General features: G+C 49.7%; 1 protein-coding gene across 1 annotated transcript in view; it reads left to right on the top strand.

Moving 5' to 3' along the window:
* KIRREL3 (kirre like nephrin family adhesion molecule 3) overlaps window positions 1-25,551 on the top strand; it is a gene marked incomplete at both ends in the record, with an annotated part of 271,688 nt that overhangs the window by 220,893 nt on the left and 25,244 nt on the right. The window contains 3 exons of the mRNA XM_080631735.1: window positions 12,060-12,217; window positions 15,327-15,477; window positions 20,402-20,507. Coding sequence (XP_080487861.1) covers window positions 12,060-12,217; window positions 15,327-15,477; window positions 20,402-20,507 — 415 coding nt within the window. The remainder of the gene's footprint in view (window positions 1-12,059; window positions 12,218-15,326; window positions 15,478-20,401; window positions 20,508-25,551) is intronic.

Raw genomic sequence — 25,551 nt, 5'->3', positions numbered from 1 at the left:
TGGCAATGCCATGGACCCCATTTCTGGGTGAGCAGCTGTACCCTGTGCTCACAGACCCCTCTCTGGGGTGGGAAGCAGAGCTATCAGTGCAGGGACCTCCTTGTTTGAGGTCATTTTCATTTCCAGCCTTCTACTACATAAAGGGGCTGACCAGAGAGCTGGAGAGCAGCTTTGGATAAGTTCCTGCAGTGACAGGCCAAGGGGAATGGCTTTAACCTGCCCGAGGGGAGACTGAGATGAGCTCTTAGGCAGAAGCTCTTCCCTGTGAGGGTGCTGAGGCGCTGGCACAGGGTGCCCAGAGAAGCTGTGGCTGCCCCATCCCTGGCAGTGCTCAAAGCTGAACTGGAAGAGCTTTAAGGTCCCTTAAAGGTTCAAAAGCAGAGAGGCCACTCAGAGTGGGGTGAGGGAGGAAACAGCAGGAGCCAAGTCCTACCTGCTGCAAGACAGGAGACCCAAAGCCTGGTTTGTCCCTGCAGCAGCACATTTAGAGGCAACATCCCAAAGCAGCCCCGCAGGTACAGGCTGCAGGGGCTCCCAGTCTCACCACTCAGAGCTGGCTGCTCAGCTAAGTTTTCTCCTTTGCTTTCACAGCATTGGAGATATGGACAGCACATCAGGGGAACTCCACCCCCCAGGGACTTGCCAATCATCCCCGAGACACTCCAGCTAATTATTTTTATCCTTCACGAATCGTGTGGCATAGAGGAGGTGCAGGAAATAGGCCACTCTCAGCATCTCTCTGTTTCTGGCGTAGGCTAATGGTGCCTGTAAATTGCTGCTCCGTGTCAGGGGATCACTGTTTGTAATGAGGCTGAGATAGCTGATGGGCTCTGTGCCGTCCACGCTGCTTCCTCCTGAGACTGCTCTGTTGTGGCTGACCAGGGTTGCTCCTGCTCGAGCACAGTAGGTGAGCAGATAGTTGGTACGGTGGGAGTTGAGATGTAGTTAGCGCTGTCCTGGCCACGTGGCTTTGTGCAGGCAGTATCAGGGGATAAATAATTGTGCCTATGGAGGAGACCAGGCTTAAGGGAGTTGCTGCTTTTCAGCCCAGAATGTTTCAGAGATGTTAGATGGAGGCAGAATATCTGGAACTGCAAGGAGAAGAAAACCAATCAACCACAAAATCAGAAGGAAACACAACTCTTTCTGCTGCGGTAGCTCCTGGGAATCGTCACTCACACCCTGTGCTTGCTCCCCTTCTCTTTCCTCGCCTCATTTCCCAGCTCAAATGCACCATCACCCTCCAAGAGGAACAAGAGTCTGTGACCAAAATGTGTCCCCCGTTGACATGTTGTTGCCTTTTTTGCTATTGATTCCTTAATTAAAAAAGACTAAAATTCCACCAAGCAGACATTGCTCTGGAGCACACCATCAGTCAACGGGAGAAAAAAAGGAAGGGGAAAAAAAATCAATATCCTATTTAGAAAAAAGACTTTTGGGAGCAGATTCTGGAGCAGCCTGAGGTGGTTCCTCCCTAAGAGTAACAGCAAAGGAAGGAAACACCATGTCCTGCAGCAAGAGGAGGGCTCTGGTACCTAATGAATTAAAGATCCCCAGTGAGGTTATGAGCACCTCCCACATCTCACTGTTCGACTACTGACACTCACCAAGCTGTAAACTGCTCATAAATCAAAGCACCTTTCAAAATCAATTCATCTGGGGTGGTAGGAAATCATAACACACCGTTGTCTTCTGTGAGAGTCAGGGTCCGGCTGGCTGGATGGGCTGGGAGGAGATGCAGGGAAGATACAGTTAGCTGAGCTCTGCTTCCATCTGCAGTTGCTCTAGCTCAACTTGGCTTGTTCACTCTTTTCCCCACACTCTTCAGTCCCTTCTCTCTTCACTGTCCACCTTTCATAAGATCTTTTCCCACAAAACAACCATTTCTAGTAAGGTTGTCACCAGGGAACCTGCCTGTTGCCTTGCAAGGTGCCATACACAAGCACCCCCATCCCTAAAGATGATACAGATCCCCGTATCTTTGTGCTCCTCTCAGAGACAAACCCTTGCAAAACCACCAAACATAGCAAACCCGAAGGATTATAGAATGGATTAAAGAAAACTTCTTCCTATTATCTAATCTAAATCTACCCTCTTGTGTATCCACTCAAGGTTCTATCTTTAAGCAGACACCAGGAAGGTTTCCTGCCATTGCAGCCCAATTTTTCTCCTACTATACAATTGTACTAATGGGTCTGGCTTGGTGGGGGTGCCTTCAAAGAGGAGACCTGAGTGCAAACAGCAGCTCTGGGGGAATTGCCTCTGACCAGAACTTTAAAGACTTGTATAATTTATCACAGAAACGGGACCTTATGCAAGGATAAATGATCTCAGGAGTGTCTCAGTGGGACAGGAGGGCAGCCAAGGGCATGCAAAGTTTGCATCTGCAAGGCTGAACCTTTTCCATAGGGCAATAGAGCTGTGCTGCTGTCTGATAACCAGAGGCAGGCTGAACCCAGACACGTCAATGCTGGGAACGCTGTGATTGATCGTGCTCCATCCTGGAAGGGCTGGGTTTGGTTTTCTCTAACACATCTGTCCCTACCACTGTCGTAGATAAGGCATTGCAGCTCATCGATCCAACCTCTCTGATGGTTGCTGGATTCATCCCTAATGATTTGCTCAGCCCTTATTGCTGCTGAAGGAACAGAGCAGTGACCTCTGCAATGTAGGCACATTCCTGGCATTTAGCAAGCCTCGCATGGGACGTGTCATCTGGAGAACATCCTCAGTGGGTCATTTGCTTGATTTCTAAGTGCTGTGCACAGCACTTAAAATAGAGCTGGAGGAGTTGTTCCTTGTTTGCTGGAGCAGAGTACTGGGCTGCAATTACACTTTTGCACCAGGAAAGCTACAACAGGGCTGACTTAGCAGCTGGTTGCATGGCATGCCACAGGAGTGCTGCACCATGGTGGGAATGGGGTTAGGGCCTTCTCCAGCACCATAGCAGGAGGATTTGGCGTGTGAGAGACTGTGTAAGAGGGTCAGGCCATTTATGTTGGGCAAGAAGTGTGTTCTAACCTGTGCTAGCCCCTATGTTGGATGCTACAGTGAGTTTGGGTCCAGCTGCTCTGCACGAATGCAGTACTAGGGAGATGGAAGTGAAGAAGAGCACTGACAGATCTAGGGCATGGCAGTGAATTAGTCTCCTCCAAAGGCATTCAGTTGTTATTTCTAATGTCATTTTCCACCCAGGAGGGTTTGGCTGGTACCCAGATCAAAGCTCCCACTCCCAGCTTACCCCTGTGTGCGCCGTCCTTGTCTCACAGCAGCTAAGTGTTGTATTTCCATCTCCCTGGTGGGTCTCCCTGGTGTGACCTGCCCTGGATTCCTTCACAGCCGCACAACCAGGGATCTGAGCAGGAATCTCCCCTGACAGGGGCTGGAAAGAACATCACTCAATGCAATGCACACCTCATTCCCACCTAGGAAAGTGGGATCTCCAAGGGCTTGCAATTGTTGACCTGTAAAGAGAAGTATTGGCTGGGTCTAGGTGATGCAAAGGGATGGATCAGACACGGCTGTACTTTGTTACCAACAGCCACAGCATAGAGGTGAGCTGTAAGCAACACCCCACATCCTCACCTGATACCGCCTTAGCCCATCTCCATCACAGACAGGTCCTGGAAGCCTCTCCATCTCTCCACACTCAACCTGTGCTGAAGCCCAGTGCTTGGGAGCATGCCTCTGTGCCCAAGTGCAGGTGGTGGAATCAAGAGAGCTTCTTGCCAATGCTGTAAAGGCGAGATAGGAGCTTTCCCAGTGGCTGGTGGGTCTAACCCAACGTGTCCATGGAGAGCAGCAGGGGCAGTGCTGCCTTCTCAAAACCACAGGACAGCAAAACCACAGGAGCAGCTAACACACATCTGAAATGGCAATTACATCTCGCACCCTAGCACAGGCAATGATGGGTGGATTTTTCCCAGTCTGGCCTAAAGCCCTGTCTTTTTCTCACCCCATTCCTATTCCCAGTTTCCTCAGTGACAAATCTCAGCAGCCAGATCCAGGTTTGTGCCTCCTTCTCCAGCAGAGGGCTAGAGCTAAGAAAAGCAATAATAATAGCCAAGTGCTTTGAGGGGCAGGCATGGCTGAAAAGGGAGCACGTGAGAAAGCTGTGGCCTTTTAGGAAAAGAGAAGGAAAAAGCATGTAAAAGCAAAGAGTATTACAGCAAGAGTGCTCAACATGAGGTGGATTTGGTGGGGCAAGATCAGCCCCTCCTGGGCACAGTGGGAAAGTGGAGCTGAGCTGGCAAGTCCAGGCGAAGCTTTGGTGCAGTTAAATGAAGGCAAAGCTTTAGCTGTGCCTGAGGAATCTGCATTCTCCAGCAGGACACCATTCTACTGGAGAAACACAGACCACTGACCCAAAGCCATCTGGAACATGTGGGACTTTCAGTGGCTGGAAATAGAGTAAATTGATAGGGGAAAAAACCAGGTTTGGGGAAATATTTGCAGTTTATGAGGGTTTGTGCATCACAGCTGCAGATGGACAGGAGAGAAGCAGGGATGCAGGCTGCTCTGCGTGATGCGCTCTCACCCTTCCCTCCTGCCAGGGCAGCATCCCTGTGTCTGCTTACGAAGCGGAGGAGTCAGTAGAGCTGCTACAGCTCAGACACACATACACCAAAGTGCCACAAGACAAATAGGCCCAGGGAAGAGATGCACTATTTAAACTTTCATCACTATTTTTCTCCCTGCTCCCCTTGGTTTCCTTTGATTTATTTTTCAGTGTGTTCTTCCCCAGGCTGCTCTGTTGGCATCCGCTTCTTCTCCTCCTTCACTCGCTGCACTCAGGCGCCTCTCCCAGGGCACTCGCACATGCCCTGCATTTCTCAGGCTGTCCAGGCTCAGCTCCCTTGGGTCAGAGAGAGGAATGAGGCAGCAGAGCTCCAGCAGCAAGCTGGACACAGGGGACAGAGGATCTGTAGACATGGAATCAACCAGGGTGGAAAAGACCTTTAAGATCAAGTGCAACCATTGCCAAGGCCACCACTAACCCATGTCATTAAGGGCCTCGTCTGCGCAGTTTTTGAGCACTTCCAGGAATGGTGATTCCTAATTCCACCGTGCCCTGGGCAGCCTGTTCCAATGCCTTTGCCCTTCTGGGGAAGGAATTGTTCCTAATATCCAGTCTTAACCTCCCCGGGTGCAGCTTGAAGCCACTTCTTCTTGTCCCATCCCTTGTTCCTTGGGAGCAGAGCCCAGCCCCTCCTGGCTCCATCCTCCTCTCAGGCAGTTGTAGGGAGTGATAAGGTCCCCCCTGAGCCTTCTGTTCTCCAGACTGAACCCCCCTGGTCCCTCAGCCGTTCCCCATCACACTGTGCTCCAGGCCCTGCACCAGCTCCAGTGCCCCTCTCTGGCCCCGCTCCAGTACCTCAATGTCTCTCTAGCAGTGAGGGGGGGCCCAGAGCTGAGCACAGGATTCGAGGTGCAGCCTCACCAGTGCCCAGTGCAGGGGCACAATCACTGCCCTCTTCCTGCTGCCACACTGGTGCTGATACAGGACAGGATGCCATTGGCCTTCTTGGTTGCCTGGGCACAAGCTGCTCCTCTTCAGCTCCATTAACCAGCACCCCCAGGTCCTTTTCCACCAGGAAAAGGCATCCTCCTTTTTCTATCCACCCCTGGCCATCCAGGGCAGTTTGTTAAGGCTCATCTGTACTGTACAGACCATGCAATTGCCTTCCCAGGGTGGGCGATCCTGCCAGGGCTTGGCATGGGAGAGCTGCAGGAAGGGTGCCAGTCATGCAGGCATCCTCCAACCAACCATCCTTCCATTCCATGCCAATCCCAGCAGGAGCAGAGGCTGGTGGCACATGGGTAGGGGACTGTGTGCTTTGAAGCACGTGCCAGAGCTCACCCCATAGCCAGCATGGCCTCTGTAAGCTGACAGTGCAGAGCATGAACTGAATGCTTTCCAGCCTGCCTTGTGTAGGGAAGGACACAGATTGTTTCCCTTGCAGAAGAGTTGAGTCTCACCCTGCTGAGCAGCCTGCGGGCAGGAATGTGCTCCAGGTTTAGATGTAGGATGCAAGGGAATATCTGGTCAGTCATGCTTGGAGGGGGGAATATTATAAGTTGGAGTCAGGACTCTCATCCCTGTCACTAACCCCATTTGTAAACTCAGATCACTTGCCCTGTGTGGTTCCTTTTGACTTACCTGCCAGCGTTCCTCATCTGCAATCCTAGATGCACCGGGAAGGGGAGATGTAGAACAGATGCACACCAAGATGGTTGAGAGGAAGGTGTGATTGCAGTCCAGGATTAGGTTTCCCCAAGCTCAAAGTCTTGCCACGTCTCCAGTTAATGCTGCCCTGAAAAAACCTAACCCGTGACAGCACTCAGACACAGTGAAATCTCAGCCTTTAAAGTGCTGGACAAAACCTAAGAGCCTGTTTATATCCTTCCTAGCTCTGAAGAGCTGCTGGAAATCTGAATCCTAAATGTGTGAAGTCCTGATAAATGAAAAAGCTGAACACTCATGTAGCTGTAAGCTGCTCTGCAGTGCTTTAGGCCCTCACAATTCATAGCCTTCAGGCTAGATAATACAGTGAGACCCTAGGCAGTCTGCTGGAAAACTGCTGCCAGAAACACAATCCCTATAAGGGGATTCTCTTATCCAGTGCACCAAGCTGCATCCTGAAAGCAGTTTTGTTTTCTACCCCCTTTCCTTCCTCCTGTGAAGCTATCTTAGGTACTTGATGAAACAGAACCTTCTTTCTCCCCCAGTGTTCAAGTTTTCCTGCTTTTCCCCTTGTCTTCTCCCAACCTTTCCCAATTCTTTTGCTTCAACCCGTCATAGATTCCCAGCCTTCACTTTGCCAAATTAAACAAGCCCATCTCTTCTGATCTCACCTGATAGGAAAGCTGCTCTTTCCCTTTGACCTTTTGCCTATCCCAAACTGTGATCAACGTCCACAAGTGCACCCAAACCCCCACCAGGATCTCAAGGGCATCTTGTGGAGCAGCAACTCTGCAGAACACCCCCAAGGCTGGTGGGGAAATCAGACATTGACAGCAAAGAGGAGGCTATTCCCTGTAGGTATCAAGCAGGAGAGGACACGCCAGTCCCAGCACAGACATGATACAGCAGCTTATATTGACTTGTCACTTTGCTGATCATCATTAACACCAAGCTTAGTGTCAAAGTCACACCCTCGCTGTGTTGACCACATGTGGAGGATCCATTTTGGAGCAGGGCGTAAGGAGAAGGCAGGGGGTGCAGGTTAAATCCTGCCTCTTTCACAAGCACCTTAACCAGGCATCAAAGGACACAATGCCCCAGTGTGGAGCAGAGGTTGGATCTGCAAAGGAAAACACTCGTATTGCAGATACTCCCAGCAGCAAGCAGCTGCCTGCAGATGAGGGCAGTGCCTGCGTACACTCAGCCAGAGCACGTGTATTGTGATGCCCTCATAAGCTTGACTTGTCTACAAGAGGCAAACATGCCTCTTTGACAAGCCCAGAATGCGATGTCTGAATACGCAAACATCACACTGCACCAGAGCAAAGCTTCCAGATCCACCCTCTCCGCATGAGAGGGTCAGCTGAATCCCTGCAGGCTGCCTCCCTGGGGTCCCCAGTGCTGCCTCACGGCAAGCACAAAATACAAGAGCAAACATAACCCTTGTTCAGCTTGGCTTCATCATCATCTCCGTGGGGCCTTGTGTTCTCAGAGTGCCAGCTCACTGGAAGGCAGCCAGCCCAAGCACTGTTAGTAAACCACTGCGGAGTGCTGGGGATGCTTCTGGTCTACACGAGACTGTGAGCTTTGGGGGTAGGGAGCACCTTCCGATGGTTTGTAACATCTTGTGGTCACCAAGAGCATCTTCTGGTCACTGTTCTCTTCACACACATGCAGGATGGACCCAGTACCTAGAGTGCCACAAACCCTGTAGGAAAGATGAGCAGTGCATCAGCAATGCCTTACCCAAGGGATCTCGTTCCTCATGCTGAGCTGAGCCTAATATCAGCTGAATGTTACCTGCAGATACATGGCTCAGAGCAGTCCTCAGGGCTCTCACTATCCCCCTCCAAGCAGTGAGCATTTGGGGTTGAATCTCTTAACCCTGTCCCAAAAAGCTGGCTACACAAACCCAGCAGCAAGGAGGCACCAGTCACAACAAGAAGAAGCCATGAGCTTTAATTAGGCAAGAAGTACTGGTGGCTGGAGGGCTTGTTGCTTTCTCTGCTTCCAGGAGCTGACTGCTGAAGGATCCTGTTGTCTCAAGCAGCCTGGATGCCAGGAGCACTTAGAGCCACCTGTGTTATTTCTCAGTGCAATGTTAGCCTGGGGTATTAGGCCAGCCCTGACTAATCCTGCATGATCTCATTGATTAATCATACAATTAAGCATTGCAGGGTGGGTGTGTGTGCAAGAAAGCCTCTAACTAGCCAAGTAATTTAGGGGGTTGCTGAATGCACAGCCCAAGAGCACCACTCATTGATTTGTGTTTCTTTATGCTGATAGAAAGCATGCTTTTCCCAAAGCACTCTGGAAGGCAAGGAGCAGAGACCGCAGGCTGTCCTCACTCATCCACACAGCCCATAGCTACAGAGAGCAGATTAATGCCTGGCCAAGGCTGGTTTAGAATGCTCAGCAAGCCTGGGGTTTGACAGGAAACAGGAGGGTGATGGGGAGAAGCTGGTCTGTGTTTCTTTAGGGAGTTTTGTCTGCAGTGACCAGCTCTTCAGCTGAGGTCCTGAGTGCACTGGGAGGAGCAGGAGACCTTCTGCTGGGGCCTCTCACCTGAATACTTCCCTATGAGGGTGGTGGGACACAGGCACAGGTTGCCCACCCCTGGCAGTGTTCAAGGCCAGGCTGGATGGGGCTTGGAGCAACCTTCTCTAGGTGCAAACCATTCTATGATGGTTCTGTGATAAAGTCTCAGTGCAATGCCCATTCAGGGATAATCTATTTGGATTCCCACCCCATATGGGTCCTACTCTTACAGGCTTGAGCCATCATGTATCACTTCCCTTTCATTCTCTGTTTAAGCTTTCCAGGCATGTAAAGGTTAACTCTGTTTTCTCTGCTGTCAGGAATAACCACACGCAACCCCAAACAACTCTTCCTATTTATATCCCTGTATTAATCAGAAAGGCTGGTGCTTCTACATCTATGTGATTAAAAATTAGGAGACCAGGTTCTGTACTGATGTCTTATAATAATAACCAATCCTGGGAGCACAGGGGATGAATAATGGATCATGGCTCTATGCTACCAGCTTCTCGCTTTCCCTTCTTTCTTCTTCTCCCCTTTTTATCTTCATTTCTTCCCTTCCTCCTCTTCGTCTCCAAGCTGGAGTTAGAGGGGGGAAGGAATACATCCACCCTTCATTTTGCAGGAGTTAGTGCTGTTGGGAGACATTGCTGATTCCTATTCATCAGCCCCTCTCCTCCCCAACCAGGTCTCCTGGTTGGTGAGCCTGGAGACCATCAATAATTCATGGCTACACGAATAACTGGGGGGGTAATAACCACTTACTTGGGAAGATGTAATCAGGGCCCATCCTCTGTCCTCCTCGAGCAGCTCCTCAAGTCTTGCTGCTAACCCAATAAGAGGAAACAGGAGCTAAACAGTAGGTTAGAAAACAAGGTTTTCTGACACAAGGCAAATAGCTCAATGTCCATCTGCCTTAGATCGTCCCATGATGTACCCTAGGTTTCATGTGCAGCTAAGGGACAGGCAGGACTGCTTTGAGAGTATTCAAGGAGCAGCCAATGACCAGTCACTTGCAGGGCATCTGTCAGGAATATTAAGCTTCCCACTAAAGGTTTCCCTTCATTTAATTCCAGGCTGCTCTTCAGAGAGCAGCTCATGGGCTGCTTTTCCCCCTGCTCCACAAGATGAATTTCCAATATTTTACAAGCCGAGGTCAAATTCAATTAATAGCTTCAGTGAGGTGAAAGAATATTGAAAAATACCAGTTTGGGGTTTTTTTTACACAGTTTAAACTCATCCATTGAATTCTTAAAGTGAAAATAATAGTCAAATAGCAGCAGAATGAAGCAGATTTCATCACATTTTCATATTTCAGGCCTGACACATGGCAGCCAACCCAAACCACAGATTTTCACGGGGTTTTTTTTCCAATCTTGTAGCCTGAAAAAGTACATTTTGGATCCATGTAGAAAAGCTTCTCTGCCTCCAGTCCCTGGGTTCCACCCATTGAGCTGAGAAATCCCATTACTCACAGCGTTTGGCAGACGCGTGTGTGACCATCGTTGTGTGCAACCAGCACATCTGCCTTGCCTACAAATCCCAGGCTGATGCAGGCAGCCACCTCCAGTTGTCACACAACATAATCCCTTCCCAGCTCCCCAGTTCAGCTGGAAGAGCCAGAGCGGGGTTTGTAAGTAGTTCTCAACCAGCTAGAACACAGGGGCAGCTCAGGAGCTGAAGCAGGGATGTTTTGGGGGGTTTCAGAGGGGTCTTTGGCCAGCTTTGACGCCCTTTGCATGGCTCAGGCAGGGTGTAGAGGTGCTGACCTGTAACCAAAGCACCTCAGCTTTGATGGAAAACCAGCAGCTTTCTGTCAGTGCATCCCCTCAGTGAGGATGCTGAAGGGGAGGAGGTTTTGTCACTTCCTTCTGAGCTGGGTGTGAAGCAGCAGTTTCTTCCTACATCCTTCACTAGCGTGAGCACTTTTGCTTAGGAAAGAGGGGTTGCACCAGGGATGCCTTCCTGCTGTCCCTTCTGCATTTCTGTTGGCTTCTCAGTGCCACATGTGCCTCAAGAGCTCCTAAACAAGCCATGAGGTAGGTGGGCAACACATCTATCTGTAGTAAGGCTAGCATTTGGTTTCCCAAAAGATCTGGTTGTAAGCAGCTAGACTGACAGATATAGAGATGTATCATCCCTCTTCAGAGCAGGTCTTGGGTAGAGCAGACCCAACGGGGGTAATGGAGAAGAGTTCTTTCCCCTCTCACCAGCTGAATTTCCCATCTCTCACTACACCAGGACTGCTTGGAGATGCCAGGCTTCAGGAGCTAGTCACAAAAGAGGAGACATGCTTAGGTGCCCCTCATTCTTGCTTCCATCCCTCCTTGTCTCTGGCATGAAGTGCTTCCCAGCACAAGAAACAGATGGCCAGGGGCTGTATGATATCAGCAAAGCCATGTCCTGTAATGAGGATGCAGCCTCACACCGGCTGTCAAGGCTGAGGTGCTTTGGAAGGAAGGATGAGATCTTAAACACTTCCTTGACACCCCCCCCCCCAAGCAAAACCAGCTTTGACAGGGGGAAGATGCTGAAAAGACACCATGGCAAGAGGGAACCTGTCTGAATGAGGAGTTTCACAACCTTTTGTACAGTGAGACAGCACAGACAACGAGGGAAAGCAACAGGGAAATCAAAGCAGAGCAAGGGAGTGCTCAGGGGTTCTTCCATCCCACTGTGACAGAGCACTACCCACAGAGCCCTATTCAAAGGCAGCCGGAGACAGCACTCCTGATGCCCATAGCAGCTATTCCCCCTGAGTTCAATAGGAAACAGTCCAAATCCAGCTCCCTGCACCTCTCCTCCGAATCACCCTTACCTAGCTCCCAGCTTGCATTCAGAGGAGTAGGGGTCAGAGCACTTGTATCCAGCAGCAGCCAGTTATAGTTACCAGGGGAGGAATAGAAGAGCAGCATCAACAAGCAGGGATATTTCCTTCAAATACTTTCCATCTGTTTGCATTCTGCAGCTCAGGGACATCCTGGGCCAGAGGTTTTGCAGTATTTTATAGCCCTTTGCGGGTTTCTCTACCACAAGCTTGATCCCTCATGTTACTGCAAAGCTCAGGCAGCCAGCCAGGCCATGGACCCTCTAAAACTTCAGCCAGTCTGAGGCTTTAGTTCAGATCTGGGGCAGAGCTTTCACATGAGCAGCAAAAGACAAGCCAGATATAACATGGTGAGATGGGTTGGAAGCTGCCACAGCCACATCAAAGGCAGCTGCAGAGGTCTGAGAGGTCACAGTCCAGTCCTGGCAGCCCAGACCCTATAGGTAACTCCAGAAAGGTTGGTTTAATGCTACCAAACAACAGCATCTCCTGTGTCCTATTTCCTTGCAGTTCCTCCAGATGATCCCGTCATTATGGGGGGTCCCATCATCAGCCTGAGAGCAGGAGACCCCCTCAACCTGACCTGCCATGCAGATAACGCCAAGCCAGCAGCCTCCATCATCTGGATGCGGAAAGGAGAAGTCATCAATGGAGCCACCTACTCCAAGGTGAGGCAGGACAGGGCTGGGAACAAAGGCTGGGTTCTTCCCTCGCTTCAGACGGGTTTAGCATAACAGTGCTCTTCACACAGCTCCAAAACATCACAGTATGTTAGAGATTGGAAGGGACCTCAAAAGATCATCTAAGGCAGCACCTTCAACACTGCAGAGCTGCATACCACCTCAATAGAAAGGCTGGAAAGAAAACAGTCCATTTGAATCTGATGGGTTTTGTTGTACTTTCTAATAGCTTGCAATTGCCTGACATGCCCTTTTCTCCCTCCAAAATCCCACCTGGCTGCGGTGGTATTGCTGTGTCCAGCACCACACAGCCAACACCGGCCTGGCCTGGGCTATAGCAGAACCTCTGATGGAAAGGCAGCTGCAGTGACATATGTCCCTTCCTCCAACTGCAATTTTCCATGACAAATTATCAGGGTTGTTGGCATTTTTTAATTTAAATGGAAAGCCTTTATTGGGTCATAAAGGAAAACATCAAAGAGCAATCGACAGCATACTCAGAATGGGTACCCGCATGTGCTCCTCTTTATAGGCGCCTGATGTCTGGTAAGTGCTAAAGATTCAGTAACACTTGACATCGCTAATGGAAACTCCTAAAGAACAAAACTGGAGGCATAAAATGGGTCAGTTTGCAGCCATTTGTAATGCAAGCAAACTTCAAAGGCGGGAGTCAAAGGCATTCCTCTCCAGCTCCTGAAGATCTGTTAATAAACATTTCACCCTCTGCTAGCACTGCAAAGCCTCCATCCAGCCTCATTCTAACATCATCCCCATCTGCTTGGAGAAGCAGAGCAGTCAGAGCACCCTCCTCCTCCCCATCACCCTGCAGAGCACACAGATGAAACTGAGTTGTTTCCTTACAGCTGATGGGTGCAAGCAGAGGAGGACTTGCCCCATCTCCCTGAGTGCAATGGAAAATGCAGCACTAATTAAAGCCACAGAGAACTGACCTCTCCCTCTCTCCAATCAAGTGGAATTAATTAAAACCCAGGCCATTGCAGTTGTTTATAATTCAGTCTGTTCATCCCAAGCTTTCCTCTGCACTGCAGACTGCTCAGACCCAGCCCTGGGGAGCCAGCATTGAAGCCCCACAAGTGGTGGGTAGCAGGGAAGGAAGAACACCCCTCCTTTGTTTTTCTTTCCAAGAGAAAAACACCTTCTAAAGCAGAGCTTTTCAGGCTGCAGCCCCCTCTCATGCAGAACAGATTTCCATGGCATTTTAAGCAGCTTTCAAGCATGGGAGGGGAAGGGAGCCCTGTTCTGCATGGGGGACACATCATCCCCTCCTCCTGGCACCAGGAAAAACTCAGTTTCTGGGGCTGAATCTCAGTTTTTCATGATTCACCGGAGGTTTTTCCATGAGGCCCATCCCACTGACTGCAAACCCACATACATACCCTGATCCCCATTGAAGGCATCAGCGGATGGTCCCTATAGCCATAGCGAGTATTATGGGATGCTGCAGGGTTTGGAGGCTCAGGGACACCATAAGGGGAAGGTTCTGCACAAGGTTAGGGTCTACTACATCCTCAGCACCCAAAGTGGGTCTGGTCCATAAGGGAAGGGCACAAAAGGGGATAGACAGTAAAGAAAGCTCAGGGTAGCAGCCTTACCACCAAGGGCACAGCACCAGAGCAGGTTTGGTGGCCATAGAGGGATCATTTACAGTGCAGCAGTCTCCAGAATGTCTATAGTGATGAGGCAGCTCTGCAGTCAGGCCAGGAAATCCAGTCCACATCACCACCCCAAAAACAGGACCCATGCTGGAGCTGGAACTTAAATACTGCTCCGGGGTTTATGGGTAAAGAGCTCTTGGGTAGAGTCCCCAGATGAGGTTTGTTAGGGAAATTAAGCGCTGTTGGTGCACTCAGGCCCTGACAATCACCTGCGGATAGGTCGTGGTCCTTCTTGTCCCAAGCTTCATTGCAGTGTTAGTTTCTCTCCATCATAGATCATGGAATGGTTTGGGATGACAGGGACCTTAAAGCTCATCGAGTTCCAGCTCCTGCCACTAAACCAGGTTACTCAAAGCCCCATGCAACCTCACCTAATGTGCCTGAGGAGTGCAGACAGATGAACACAGTGTCAGGATGAACCCAGGTGGTGAAAACTTGAGCCTTGCTGCCATGTGTCTATAATTCAATAAAGCACTTGGCTTACATGGGAAGGAGGAAACTTGAAGGATACAGACTTAGACTTAGGAAAACTGCCTGGATGGATCCAAAATACATAGTTACGGGATGGCTGTATCCATGGGCATTTACTCTGTTATTATCAGCTGGGAAAAGCCATGTTTCTGGCATTTCTGGACCCTTGTGGGTGCTGATAAACCAAAGGAAAGCCCAGAGATTGATTTAAAGATTGAAACCAATGCAGCATCTCGAGCATCCGAGGGCTCGACTGGTTTAGTTTACCCAAGACAGGGCTACAGGGTGACATGACCGTGATCTGTAAGAACTTGCTGGAGGATTAGGAGGACTCAGGGGTTCCTGATAAAGGCAAGAAGTGCAGGGAAGAAACAAAGTGCCAAGGGTGAGCAGATAGAACTGTTTAACCACTGCTGTACCAGTGGATCTCTGGCATCCTCAGATCTCCATCACAGCGATCCCCAGCACAAAGTGAGTAGTGATGATTTGCCATGGGCTGGACCGCCTCATGGCATCCAAGGATACGTGGTCAGGATCAGTCCCATGCTGCTGCCAGCTGGCATCACTCCTCCTTGTTAACTAAACCAGCCCAGGAACTTTTTACATTCCCCTGGCATAGAAGGTGGTGGCAGGTCCAAGAAGCTGGTTGTCCTGTCTGTCCCATCTCCCTCTTTCCTGGGACAGTGGGTACCATGCATCTCACCGGAGCTGGCATTCCCAGGTGAAGCACAGCAGGGCTGGAGGGAAGCAGATGGGAGAAAAGTGCCCGATTCCCAGGGAAGTGCAGTGAAATTTGTCTATGCTATTCCCCGAAGGCTTCTTGGCAGATTCAAGCCAGAGGAACTGTTATTGCAGGGAGCACTGCCTGGCTGAGGGCTGCATCTGTGTGTGCAGAGGGGATCTCTCCTGTAAGAAACTGCCTCTTCTCATCCCTGTTTCTCCCCCCACAGACACTTCTCCGTGATGGCAAGAGGGAGAGCATCATGAGCACCCTGTTCATCGCCCCCTCTGACATTGAGAATGGGGAGAGCATCGTCTGCCGCGCCACCAACAAAGCCATTCCCAGCGGGAAGGAGACCTCCGTCACCATTGATATCCAGCGTGAGTACAAGGATGGCTGAGCTACCTCTGAGTTCTGTGTGATCCCAATCTCCCTGCTCTCTCCACAGGGCTGCCCGCATGGATCTCACTCCAGCCAGGAGTGGGATGTTGGGATTTGGGGGTTTCCCTTTACTGGGACCTTGGTACAGTGCAGTCAGAGACAGAGCTCATCCCTTGAAACCCTTGGGGTACCAGACAGGCATGGATACCCCCAAGGACGGGCTGCTCCCAGCTTTTGTGCCTTGTGTCCATGCTTTGGAGCAAAAGCAGCACCAGCTGCTGTGCTCTGGGTATCCAGTGGTCATTGCATGTGGCCCAACTGATCCAGGCCCTCTGGTGCCTCTGGAGAAGGGAATGGTTTTGGCTGTGCAAGCAGCATCTCTAGACATGGCCAGTAGCAGAGAGAAGGCCCATTAAGGTTTCTGGTACAAACCAGGATGTTTCCAGTGTTGCAGGCTGTTCAACACAAAGTTCTTTGTGTTGTTCTCCACTGAGATAGCATGTTAGACACCTAATGGGTGAGAAGTCTCCCTCCTGTGAAATATAGCATCAGTCACTAACTGATGGGGACATGTGTGTGGCAAGAGCCACATCATTTACCCTTTACTGTAAACCCACAAAGCAAAACCTTCCTTCTTCCAAACCCCACAGATCTCTTCCCTCCTCCCCTGCAATAGCTGTTGCTGTGGGGCTCATCCTGACCTCGCTCCAGCAGGGCTTCATTTGCACACGCAATCCCTGCAGCTGTATTTACCAACAATTTGCAAATGCAGGGTGTTCAATATTACCATGCCAGCTGCTTTCCAGGGCCCAATTAAAACTGGCTGAACAAACTCGAGCACAGCAGAAAATTCACTATTTAAGACTTCCAGCTTCTGCTGCCGGAAGATTAACAGGCTCTTGGGTCGCTGGATAGCATGTCCTGACAGAGCTGGCCAGATAAAATGAGATAATAGCAGGGGTTATTTCACAGCCTGCAAACAGTTACAATAGCTGGAGACGCACATGCATCCGCACAGACAACGCGAAGCCCAAGACATCATTACATTGCGCTGTACAGTGAGGGGCAGGAGACGTGAGCTGCATCCCTGAGCCTGGTGGAATCTGCTCTGAAAAGAAAAGCACCCAATAAAGAGTGCCAATTTCCACTCCAAGCCATTAAATAATCCATGCTGTGAACGCAACAATAATAATATCCTATCCAGCTATTAAAAGGATGTTCTTAATGGGATCTAATGAGGATATCTGTTTCTCAGTGCTGGATGGGTGATGGAGGGATAGAAAAATACCAAGATGGATTAACCAGCCTGCAGTGGGATAGTTTTCATCCTGGATGCAAGAGACTGCTCCAGTTGCTGCTCAATCCATCAGGTTTCCTTCCCAACCTGGCTGCATCCACTTTGCAATAAGCTAAAGGTACTCTTCATAAGCAAAAATTATCTGGACCACTCATTCCTTGTCCTGGGCAAGGCTGACTGCAAAGGTAAGGTACCTCTCTGGGCCACCTGGGTGTTGAGAGGAGGTTCTTCTTCATGCAATCATGGCTTGGCTTGGGTTGGAAAGACCTTAAAGCTCATTTAGCTCCAAGCCCCTGCTTCTCCTCCCCAGCAGCTCCCCCAGTGCCAACATTTCACCCTGGAACCTGCACGTCTCCACCTCTGCTGTTCACAGCATAGGTTTGAAAGCGGTGGCCTTGCAAAGTAATCCCAGGGAACCAAAAATAATCCCTCCCAGGAAGCAGCAGCCTGGTAAATCACTGCTTCTCCTTTTACTTTCTTTTGTGACCCAAAACGACATCAAAAATGCTCACAGATAGCAAGGAAAGGCCGGAGTGCAGGGTGTTGCCTACACAGGGTGTATGTAGGAGACAATATCCCCTTTCAGTTTGACTCCCATCCATCTCATGCAGGCATCTTCGAGCAATGAAATAGCTGAGTCATAAAAGCCTCCCTTTCCATAAAGAAAAGGGAAAAAAGCAGCTGAAAACCCCCAACCCCAAGCAGGGTCTGTAATGGAAACACTAAGCGACTCCAGCTGGAACATCTGTTCAATGTGATTTCCCTTCCACCAGCCACATCAAAGTCAGCCTCCTGTGAGTTATGCGCCGAACATCACAAGTGGGATTAAAATCATGTTTAATAGTTTGATATGCCATAAACTATTTATAGTGCCAGGGCCCAGTGGCTCTGTGGAAATGCACATCCGGCGTGCTGGGCTGGGGAGGAGCGGGGTTACTGCTTATCCAGAGCCATTTGCTCCAAGCCTCTGCACACACATGTGCAGTTGCTCATTTTTACACCTCTTTTGCTCATGGCAAGAAGGGATTTGTCTGCATCTGTATGTTTTTGCAGGAGGTGGCAGCGGGAGAAGGGAAGTAGACCAGGGCGACGAGCAAAGTGAGGGCAGCATCGTTATGTCCTGCTGCTTGTCCTTGTAACATTAGGGCACTCAAGCCATTTTGTCCTTCCCAATGGAAAGTATGAAAGCCTAGATCAAAAAAGACATCTCAGTCTTCTTCCAGCTCCTCACTCCTCACTTGGCTGCTTTTTGATCCAGGGTACAGGTTTGGAAGGGCTTCTCTGGGCATCCATAGGGAAGAGGAGCATGATGCTCAGCCCGTGATCCCAGCAGCTGTTTCCCAGGGGCTAATTTAAACCGGTGGGAGCTGAGGGTTCGCTCTGGTTCCTCACTGGCTGCACATGAGGAGTGATGCTGGTCCCTGAGTGATGCTGGTCCCCTGGGGCGATGCTCATGGGGATACTGGTACCTGGGCATATAAGCATTTGCATGCATGCTCTCCTGTAGGCTGGCTTTGTCTGATTCCATCATTCAAATTAATTACAAGAAGCCAGGCAGGAATTATACTTGTAACCGAGTGGAATTACATTCTGATGAGTTACAATTTGTGTCTTTTTCCCCCTTTTAACTCTCCCAAAACACACTGGCACACACAAACCCACGCTAACCCACGGCACCCGCCGCCTCACGGGGAGCTACCGCAATATTAGAAAGCCCAATCCCATTTGTGAAAGGCAAGATCAAAGACTTCAATTCATTTCCTTTGCTGTGGTTTTTTTTTTTTCTGCCTTTTAATCTCTATTTTTTGTTTAATTGTGAGTGCAGGAGGGAGCCGGGCTCATTTTAATACAAAGAAGCTCTGTAAATCCTAGGCACAGCTACTAAACCATCAAACAATAGGGAAGCTCCTAAAGAGAAGTGTGATTCATACTTAACAAAGGAAGGTGATTAGCTGTTGTTGTATAACAATAGGGAAGTGTCAGGATGCCTGCAAATGAATTAGGAGCCCACTATATATCTCTGGGCTGTTAGGTGAGGGAAGCTCATTTATATTCCCAACTGCGCCCATCTTTATTGTCATTTGAATTGCACATTTTAAAATGAAATTAGGGTAAATTGAAAATACCTATAATTTCCTCGTCATCATTTCCCAGCGAGAAGGCAGGTGGCTCTGCTCACAACAAAGCCTGGCTCTGGCTGGGTAAATATCATGGGGCCTAATGAGGTGGGGATGAGGTGGAGGAGGAGGAGGCACTGCAGCACGATGGAGTCCTGCAGCATGACACTCACTGCTGCCTTTCCTTTTCCCATCTCACTCAAGCTGAGGCCAGCTCAGAGACTCCCCTTTGGTCCCCAGCCTTGCACAAGGATGATCCCAAGCCGTCCCACACCTTGCAGGGATAACTGGAATAACACAGGGTTGCTTTGGGTGCTGTTGTGTTTGCTTGGCACGTGATCAGACTTTCTGCTTTCCTCTCCCAGTGCCAACCCTTCCCATGCTTTGCAGGCAGCATCGCCTCTTCCTCCTCATCTTTCATTCACATGAGGTTTCACCCAGTGCCATTACCTTTGTAAAGTGATACCCAAGAAGTGGCAGTCAAAACACATCAGTATCATAAACCTACTCTTTCAGCTTGAAGCCATTCCCCTTGTCCTGTCCCTACAGGCCCCTGTCCCAAGCCCCTCTCCAGCTTTCCTGCAGCCCCTTTAGGCACTGGAGCTGCTCTAAGGTCTCCCCTTCAGGAGCCTTCTCTTCTCCAGGCTGACCCAGCCCAGCTCTCTCAGCCTGGCTCCGGAGCAGAGCTGCTCCAGCCCTCGCAGCATCTCCATGGCCTCCTCTGGACTTGTTCCAACAGCTCCACATCCCTCTTATGTTGTTGCCCCAGAGCTGGATCAGGACTGCAGGGGGGAACTTACAAGGCCATTTCTTTCTGCATTTTCCCCTCAAATGATGTGCTATCCTTAAAATCTGAAGCTGGAGGTCCAAAACCCCTCCCTGACATCATGAAAACTGAAAGCAACTCTGAATATTCTTATTCCCCATCCAAACATTGCACCCTTTTCACTTCTCACTTGCTTTCATCAATTCTCTCCTAAATTTTTCTGCTGCTGAAGCGTTTAGATGCTTATCATGTAAAAAGAGAAACCAGCACCAGCTGGAAGAACCGAGAGGCCTGTGACACCAATAAGGACTTGGCAGAGATGATTAGGCTGATGAAAGAGCACAAATGCCACTTTCAAGTTAGCGGAGAGACAAAAGATCATCATTACACAGCGAGATATTAAATGGGAGCTTTTCAAAGCAGGCAAGTTTATTTCCTTAAACAGGAATCAGAGCCGGCGTTAACGTTTTTGAAGTGAAATGCTACATCGAATGGTGTGTGTCTTTCCTCTTTCTGTCTTATTTACTGAAGCCCTCCAAGACAAGCGTTGGCGTGTGTGACACCAGCCTGTCTTACGCAGCCCTGAACATTATTGCACAGCATCAAGGAGTCTCAGTGCATTTACCATGTTTTCTCACAACCGAATCTTGCTTTCCAGGCTTGGAAGCATGGCAGGCAGCAGGCATGGGGATGCTGCATCATGTCTTTGTGTTGCTTATGGGCTTGTCTCTGTCTCTTTGCAGACCCACCCCTGGTGAACTTGTCTGTGGAGCCACAGCCGGTGCTTGAGGATAACACTGTGAAGTTCCACTGCTCCGCCAAGGCCAACCCTGCTGTCACCCAATACAGGTAAAGTGGCTGCTGGCTGTGGGTTTTGGTGGCTATTCCACTCTTTCGCATGTTTATCACTGCTTGGAGGTCATTCTAGCTCATCCCCATATCCTCTACTGTGGGATGCTATGGCTGGAGCCAGACACAGCCCCTGCTCCCTGCAGAGCTGTGGTGGCACGGTCCTCTTCCCAGCATCCCTGCTCTGATAGCTCCCTGATGCTGCTTTTACCTTGATGATGTTGTTACACGTTGAGAGACTGCAATTGCCTTTGCGTTAGGCAGTCTGCTACATTCTGCTGCATGCAGTCCTCAGTCAGAGATTCATTGGCGCTTTGGAGTGGATTGAGAGGCCTGGCATGGAGCTGGTGGAGCCATCTGTTTGGGGACATAAAGAGCAAAGCATGCCGACTGAAAAATCTATTAAGGGAAAATTCCTTTTTTCAGGTTTCTTTTTTGCATACTCTTCTATGATTTGAACACTGCAACTCCATTGCTGTCTTTGTGTAACCCTTCAGCAACTGCTGTAAGCCTCTCTAACCCCAGCAGCATGGAGCAGAGCTCAGAAGGGGTTAGAGCAGAAGTGGTTTGACTGGGGATACATAGGGTGCTGAGGCGCTGGCACAGGGTACCCAGAGAAGCTGTGGCTGCCCCATCCCTAGCAGTTTGGACGGGGCTTGGAGCAAGCTGCTCTAGTAGAAGGTGTCCCTGCCCATGGCAGGGGTTGGAACCAGATGAGCTTTAAGGTCCCTTCCAACCCAAACCATTCTCTGATGATTCTCTCTAAGATTTCTTGAGCTAAGCAGACAAAAATATGGGTATGCGGCTACGATCGGGTGCTCCTCACTCCTGCCTGGCAGTCAGGAGCATATGCACGCACAGGCACACAATCAGGTCTGGCTTTGCAACAGCCTGGGTTGATAATAACAGAGGAGGCACCTCCGGGGACAGGTTACTATGACCCGCCTCCTGTTAGGCTCGTACAGCTTAATTAGTACAATCAAGTTTGCTGGTAGGAACAACTCCTTCCAGCTGGATATCTGCTATCAGCACAACAAAGCAGTAATTGCGTTCCTGGTTACACAGAAGAGTTATTAATTTGAGAAGTCAATTAATGTCAAAGATACAAATAGCCCTGTTTTCATATTTACAGTTAGGAGCAGTACGAAGCGCATGACAAGCTGGGGAGGTACCTGGGAGAATGTCCCATGTGGGTCTTGCCTTGCTTGATTCTGGTGCAGTCAAAGGCAAAACAACCGCCTTTGGCTGAGGAACCAGACAGTGGCAATATTTCTGCTCCAAAGACCTGGCATGGTTTAGTGTGAGGTGTCCCTGCCCATGGCAGGGGGGTTGGAACTGGATGATCTTAAGGTCCTTTCCAACCCTAACCTATGATTCTATGAAAGACCTGATCCTCAGCAACAGAGGCTTTCACAGCATCCTTGTGCACTGGAGCAGCCTTGAAGGCTCCAGTTTGCATTTCCTCCTTCCTTTTAGCTGTTTCCAGCCTCTGTGTACATCGCAAAGCAATGCTGAGCTGCTTTTCCCCACCAAGCAGCAGATGGACCCACCACACGTCTCCCCTCTTCAGTGCTGTCTCGTTAGTGCTGGGTTTTGCTCTCTCTTGTAGCTGCAAATGCCACCCGCAGCCCTCTTCTGCCCTTCTCATCCATCCAGAGGCCACATGTCTTGTCACCCTTCCTGTTGCCTGAGCACTGGGGTTATTTCTTTGCCGTGAGTGGTTTTGTGAGGGACTCCCCTCTCAGAATTAATTGCAGGGTTTTTTCAGGTTATGCTTCCTCATAAAGGGATTTCTTTTAGGGCAAAACCAAAAAAAAGGCATGAAAATTCAAGCAGCTCTTCTGTTTTCTCCTGTCTGAAGTTCCCTTAACGCGTTAACACCACACTTCTTCCCTACCACGGTGATGAGCAAATGGAATTCAGCCGCACTCAGCAGGGCTTCCTTCCGCTTAATGACTCTGATTGATTGGGGGGGATTCATTTTCCTTCCTAAAGATCCCAAAGCTCTTCACTATGTAAAGATGGCAGATGCTCCAGCACTGAAGCTTGGAGTCCTTTGGAGTAGGATATCCAAGCAAGAAGCCCCCTGCACCTGGGAAGGAATCATTGACTGGGAAGGAATGTGGGTGCAGGGGTGTGGGATGTGTAAAGCCTCGGAACTGGGATATTGGAGGCGTGAAAAGGCAGAACATGAGCTCAGTGTCATCCCCAGAGCCACGTGAGACCCTGTCAGTGGTGAAAATGAGCTTATTCTGCCTTAAAACCAAACAATAGAGAGAAAGTGTGATTTCTTTCCCCACTCTAACATACATCCTATGTCTTCCCTCATCCTCAGGTAGAGATAGCACATCTTGGTCTTCAGACAACATTTACTTTTAATACCTCCCAATATGTTTGACAGTAAACAGCTCTGAACACAAATTAAAAAAAAGGTCTGAACAACATAAATCCCCTTTTCTGGGCATAAATCCACAGCCAGGTTCACCTTGCTTGAGTTTGATTTGGTGATGAGTTTTGCGTTGAGTTTGTACCCCAGGTTCTTCTGGCTAGGTAAAGCAGGCGAGGTCCAGCATCTCACCCAAAGATGCTCAGCTGGGAAGCACCCATGAACTGTGTTCCTCATTAGCAAGAAGCTGCTGGTCCTGCTGACCAGCACAGACCCCTCACTCTTTTCCTTAGGGAAAAGAAACCATATTCAACAGTTTCCCAGAGGGTAAAAATCCCCACGCACACCCCCATAGAGAAAGTCGTTTTGATTCAATCAAGGCATCTTCTCTTTTCTGAAGAGCTTTTCTCTTGGTCTCTTATATAATACATCACATACATGGGGGTTTCAATGCAAAACCTGGTTAGAAAGGAGACCTTGGAGTGATCTGCTCGCAGGGCCAGTGTGGAAAGTTACAGCCTGTAACGCATCTTCTCTTCTTTGGGGTGGTTAATGACATCTTGTCAAAACTGACAGCTTTCCCCTATAGATTTAGCTTCAGTGGCATTTTCTAAGGGGAGAAAAAGCCTGAACCCCTCTGCCTTAAAATTCACTGATGTTGGGGGGCCGGCAGGGTGTGCTTTGCTGGAGACAGCTCTTTCTCCTAGCTGAGGTTATCCCACAGCCGAGGCTGGAGCTGAAATAGCAGTCCCTCACTGGCAGCAAGGATTCCTTGATGAGGAGCATCATTTCCCCAGGGGGGTTTGTTACCCCACAGTGTCACCTAGGCTGTCGCTCACTTTGGGATGTGGGACAGGCCAGTGTCACCAAAAGCAAGGGGAAGGAGGCAGGCAGAGGGCTGGCAAGGTGTGTAAGCAGGGGTTTTGCCATAGGAATGAGCTAACCCTGGTAGCAGGGGTTTTGCTCAGTTACATGTTTTGCTGCTCATCACATAGATGTATCCTTATGGCCTCTGCAGGGTCATATACCCCATCTGGCTCTGGTTTATCCCACCTCCAACTGAAAGCATGTTCCCTTTGCACCTAAAGAGCAGCTCAGCCCATTGCTCCACAGCTCCTTGCTGCTGCCTGTGCAGCTCAAGGCAGGCTTGAGGGACCCAGGCTTTTTGGCATCACTTCCATGGATGTGTTCCATATACATTAGCACCATAGACATGGGGTTGAAAGCCCAAAGAGGCTCCCTGGTGTTCCTGGGAAAGATGCTCCTTCTTCTCCCTTCCCCTGGAGCCGCTGCCGGCCTCTGCCAGCTCATCTGCAGGCAGAGCATCATGCAGCCACCGTGCCAGGCTGGAGGAGCAGCGGCAGCAAACGGCTCCACCGGGCAGTGAGCATATGTGTGGGCAAACTGCAGCTGCCTCGTCTTCCTTTAACAGTGCATCTCAATGGGCAGTTCTGGGATGGGGAGGGGGGAATTGGGGAATTTACTGGCTTTCTTTTGCTGCAAGCAAACGGGCAAGAAAGGGAAATAGAGTAATTAGCTGTCGCTGTTGTTCTGCCACCTGTGATGGCGGGTAGAATTAATGGAAAGCAACAGAAGTCGGGGCTACGTGAACCGACTCACAACCAGGCCTCCTCTTTGCTCACTTCAGATCTCTCTATTTGCCAATCTTCTTGTGGCTTTTGATGTCTGTTGTGTGTCTGTGGGGTGTTTTTTTGCTGTTATTATTTATCACTTGCAGTAAGAAAGAGAATCTTTAAAGTGGCAGAAGAAAATGGGGAAGTTTAATATTGCACGAGGCAGAGTCCCTCAGCCTTTTGGGCTCCTCTGATGATGATTATATTTGCAGAGCGATGGGGAGTTGGTGCAGGCAGGGCAATAACACATATCTCACTCTTCACATTGGTGCAGTGCTCTCGCCCCCAGGGCTAGAAGAGACCTTTGCAAATAATGTTTCCTTTGCAGTCATGAAGGGGGGAGACATTTTAAGGCATCTTCCGGCATCAACTGCCTAAATATTGGTGATCTTAGTGCATCCACCAGCTTGAGGAGCTGCAGATGCAGGTCAGGGCTTGAGCTGCCACATCTTTGCACATCACAAGGTGCCTAGTCAGGTTGTGTGGAGCTCAGAGCCAGTCCCACCATCACTACCAACACTTCTGGCTTGCAGCAGGGGCATTGGGTGTTTGTTTGCTCAGTGGGCTCTGATCTGTAGAAAAGACCTTCTTCTTTGTAAACACTGTGTTATCTTTGAACCAACAGCATGCTGTCACTCATCAAATATTAATCCAATCTCAACTGCTTCTTAAAGAGGTTTTCTTCATAGGCAGTGGGGCTCAAATGCACGTGAAGGGAGACAGTGTCCAAGCTTCCCTCTACACGTTGGATGGGGCATTGAGCAACATGTCCCTTTGGTAGATCTGCTGTCTCACAAAAGTCATGCCCAAGTAGAGGTCTATGGGTATTCTGACTGCACAACGTCTCTGTGAAAGCCCAGGGAAGTTTAATGCTCTTCCATGACACCAGAGTTATCCCTGCCTCTTCCATCTAGCTGCAGAATACATTCACAGCTCCATAGGCAGAAGGGATTATTGAGTCTGTGATTCTATGATTGCAGGAAGCTGATGCAGATATTCAGGGTGATGAGTTTCATAGGCAACT

Source organism: Psittacula echo (genome assembly GCF_963264785.1).
Source record: "Psittacula echo genome assembly, chromosome: 18".
In the NCBI taxonomy this organism is placed as follows: domain Eukaryota; kingdom Metazoa; phylum Chordata; class Aves; order Psittaciformes; family Psittacidae; genus Psittacula; species Psittacula echo.
This window is presented reverse-complemented; position numbering and strand designations above follow the sequence as displayed.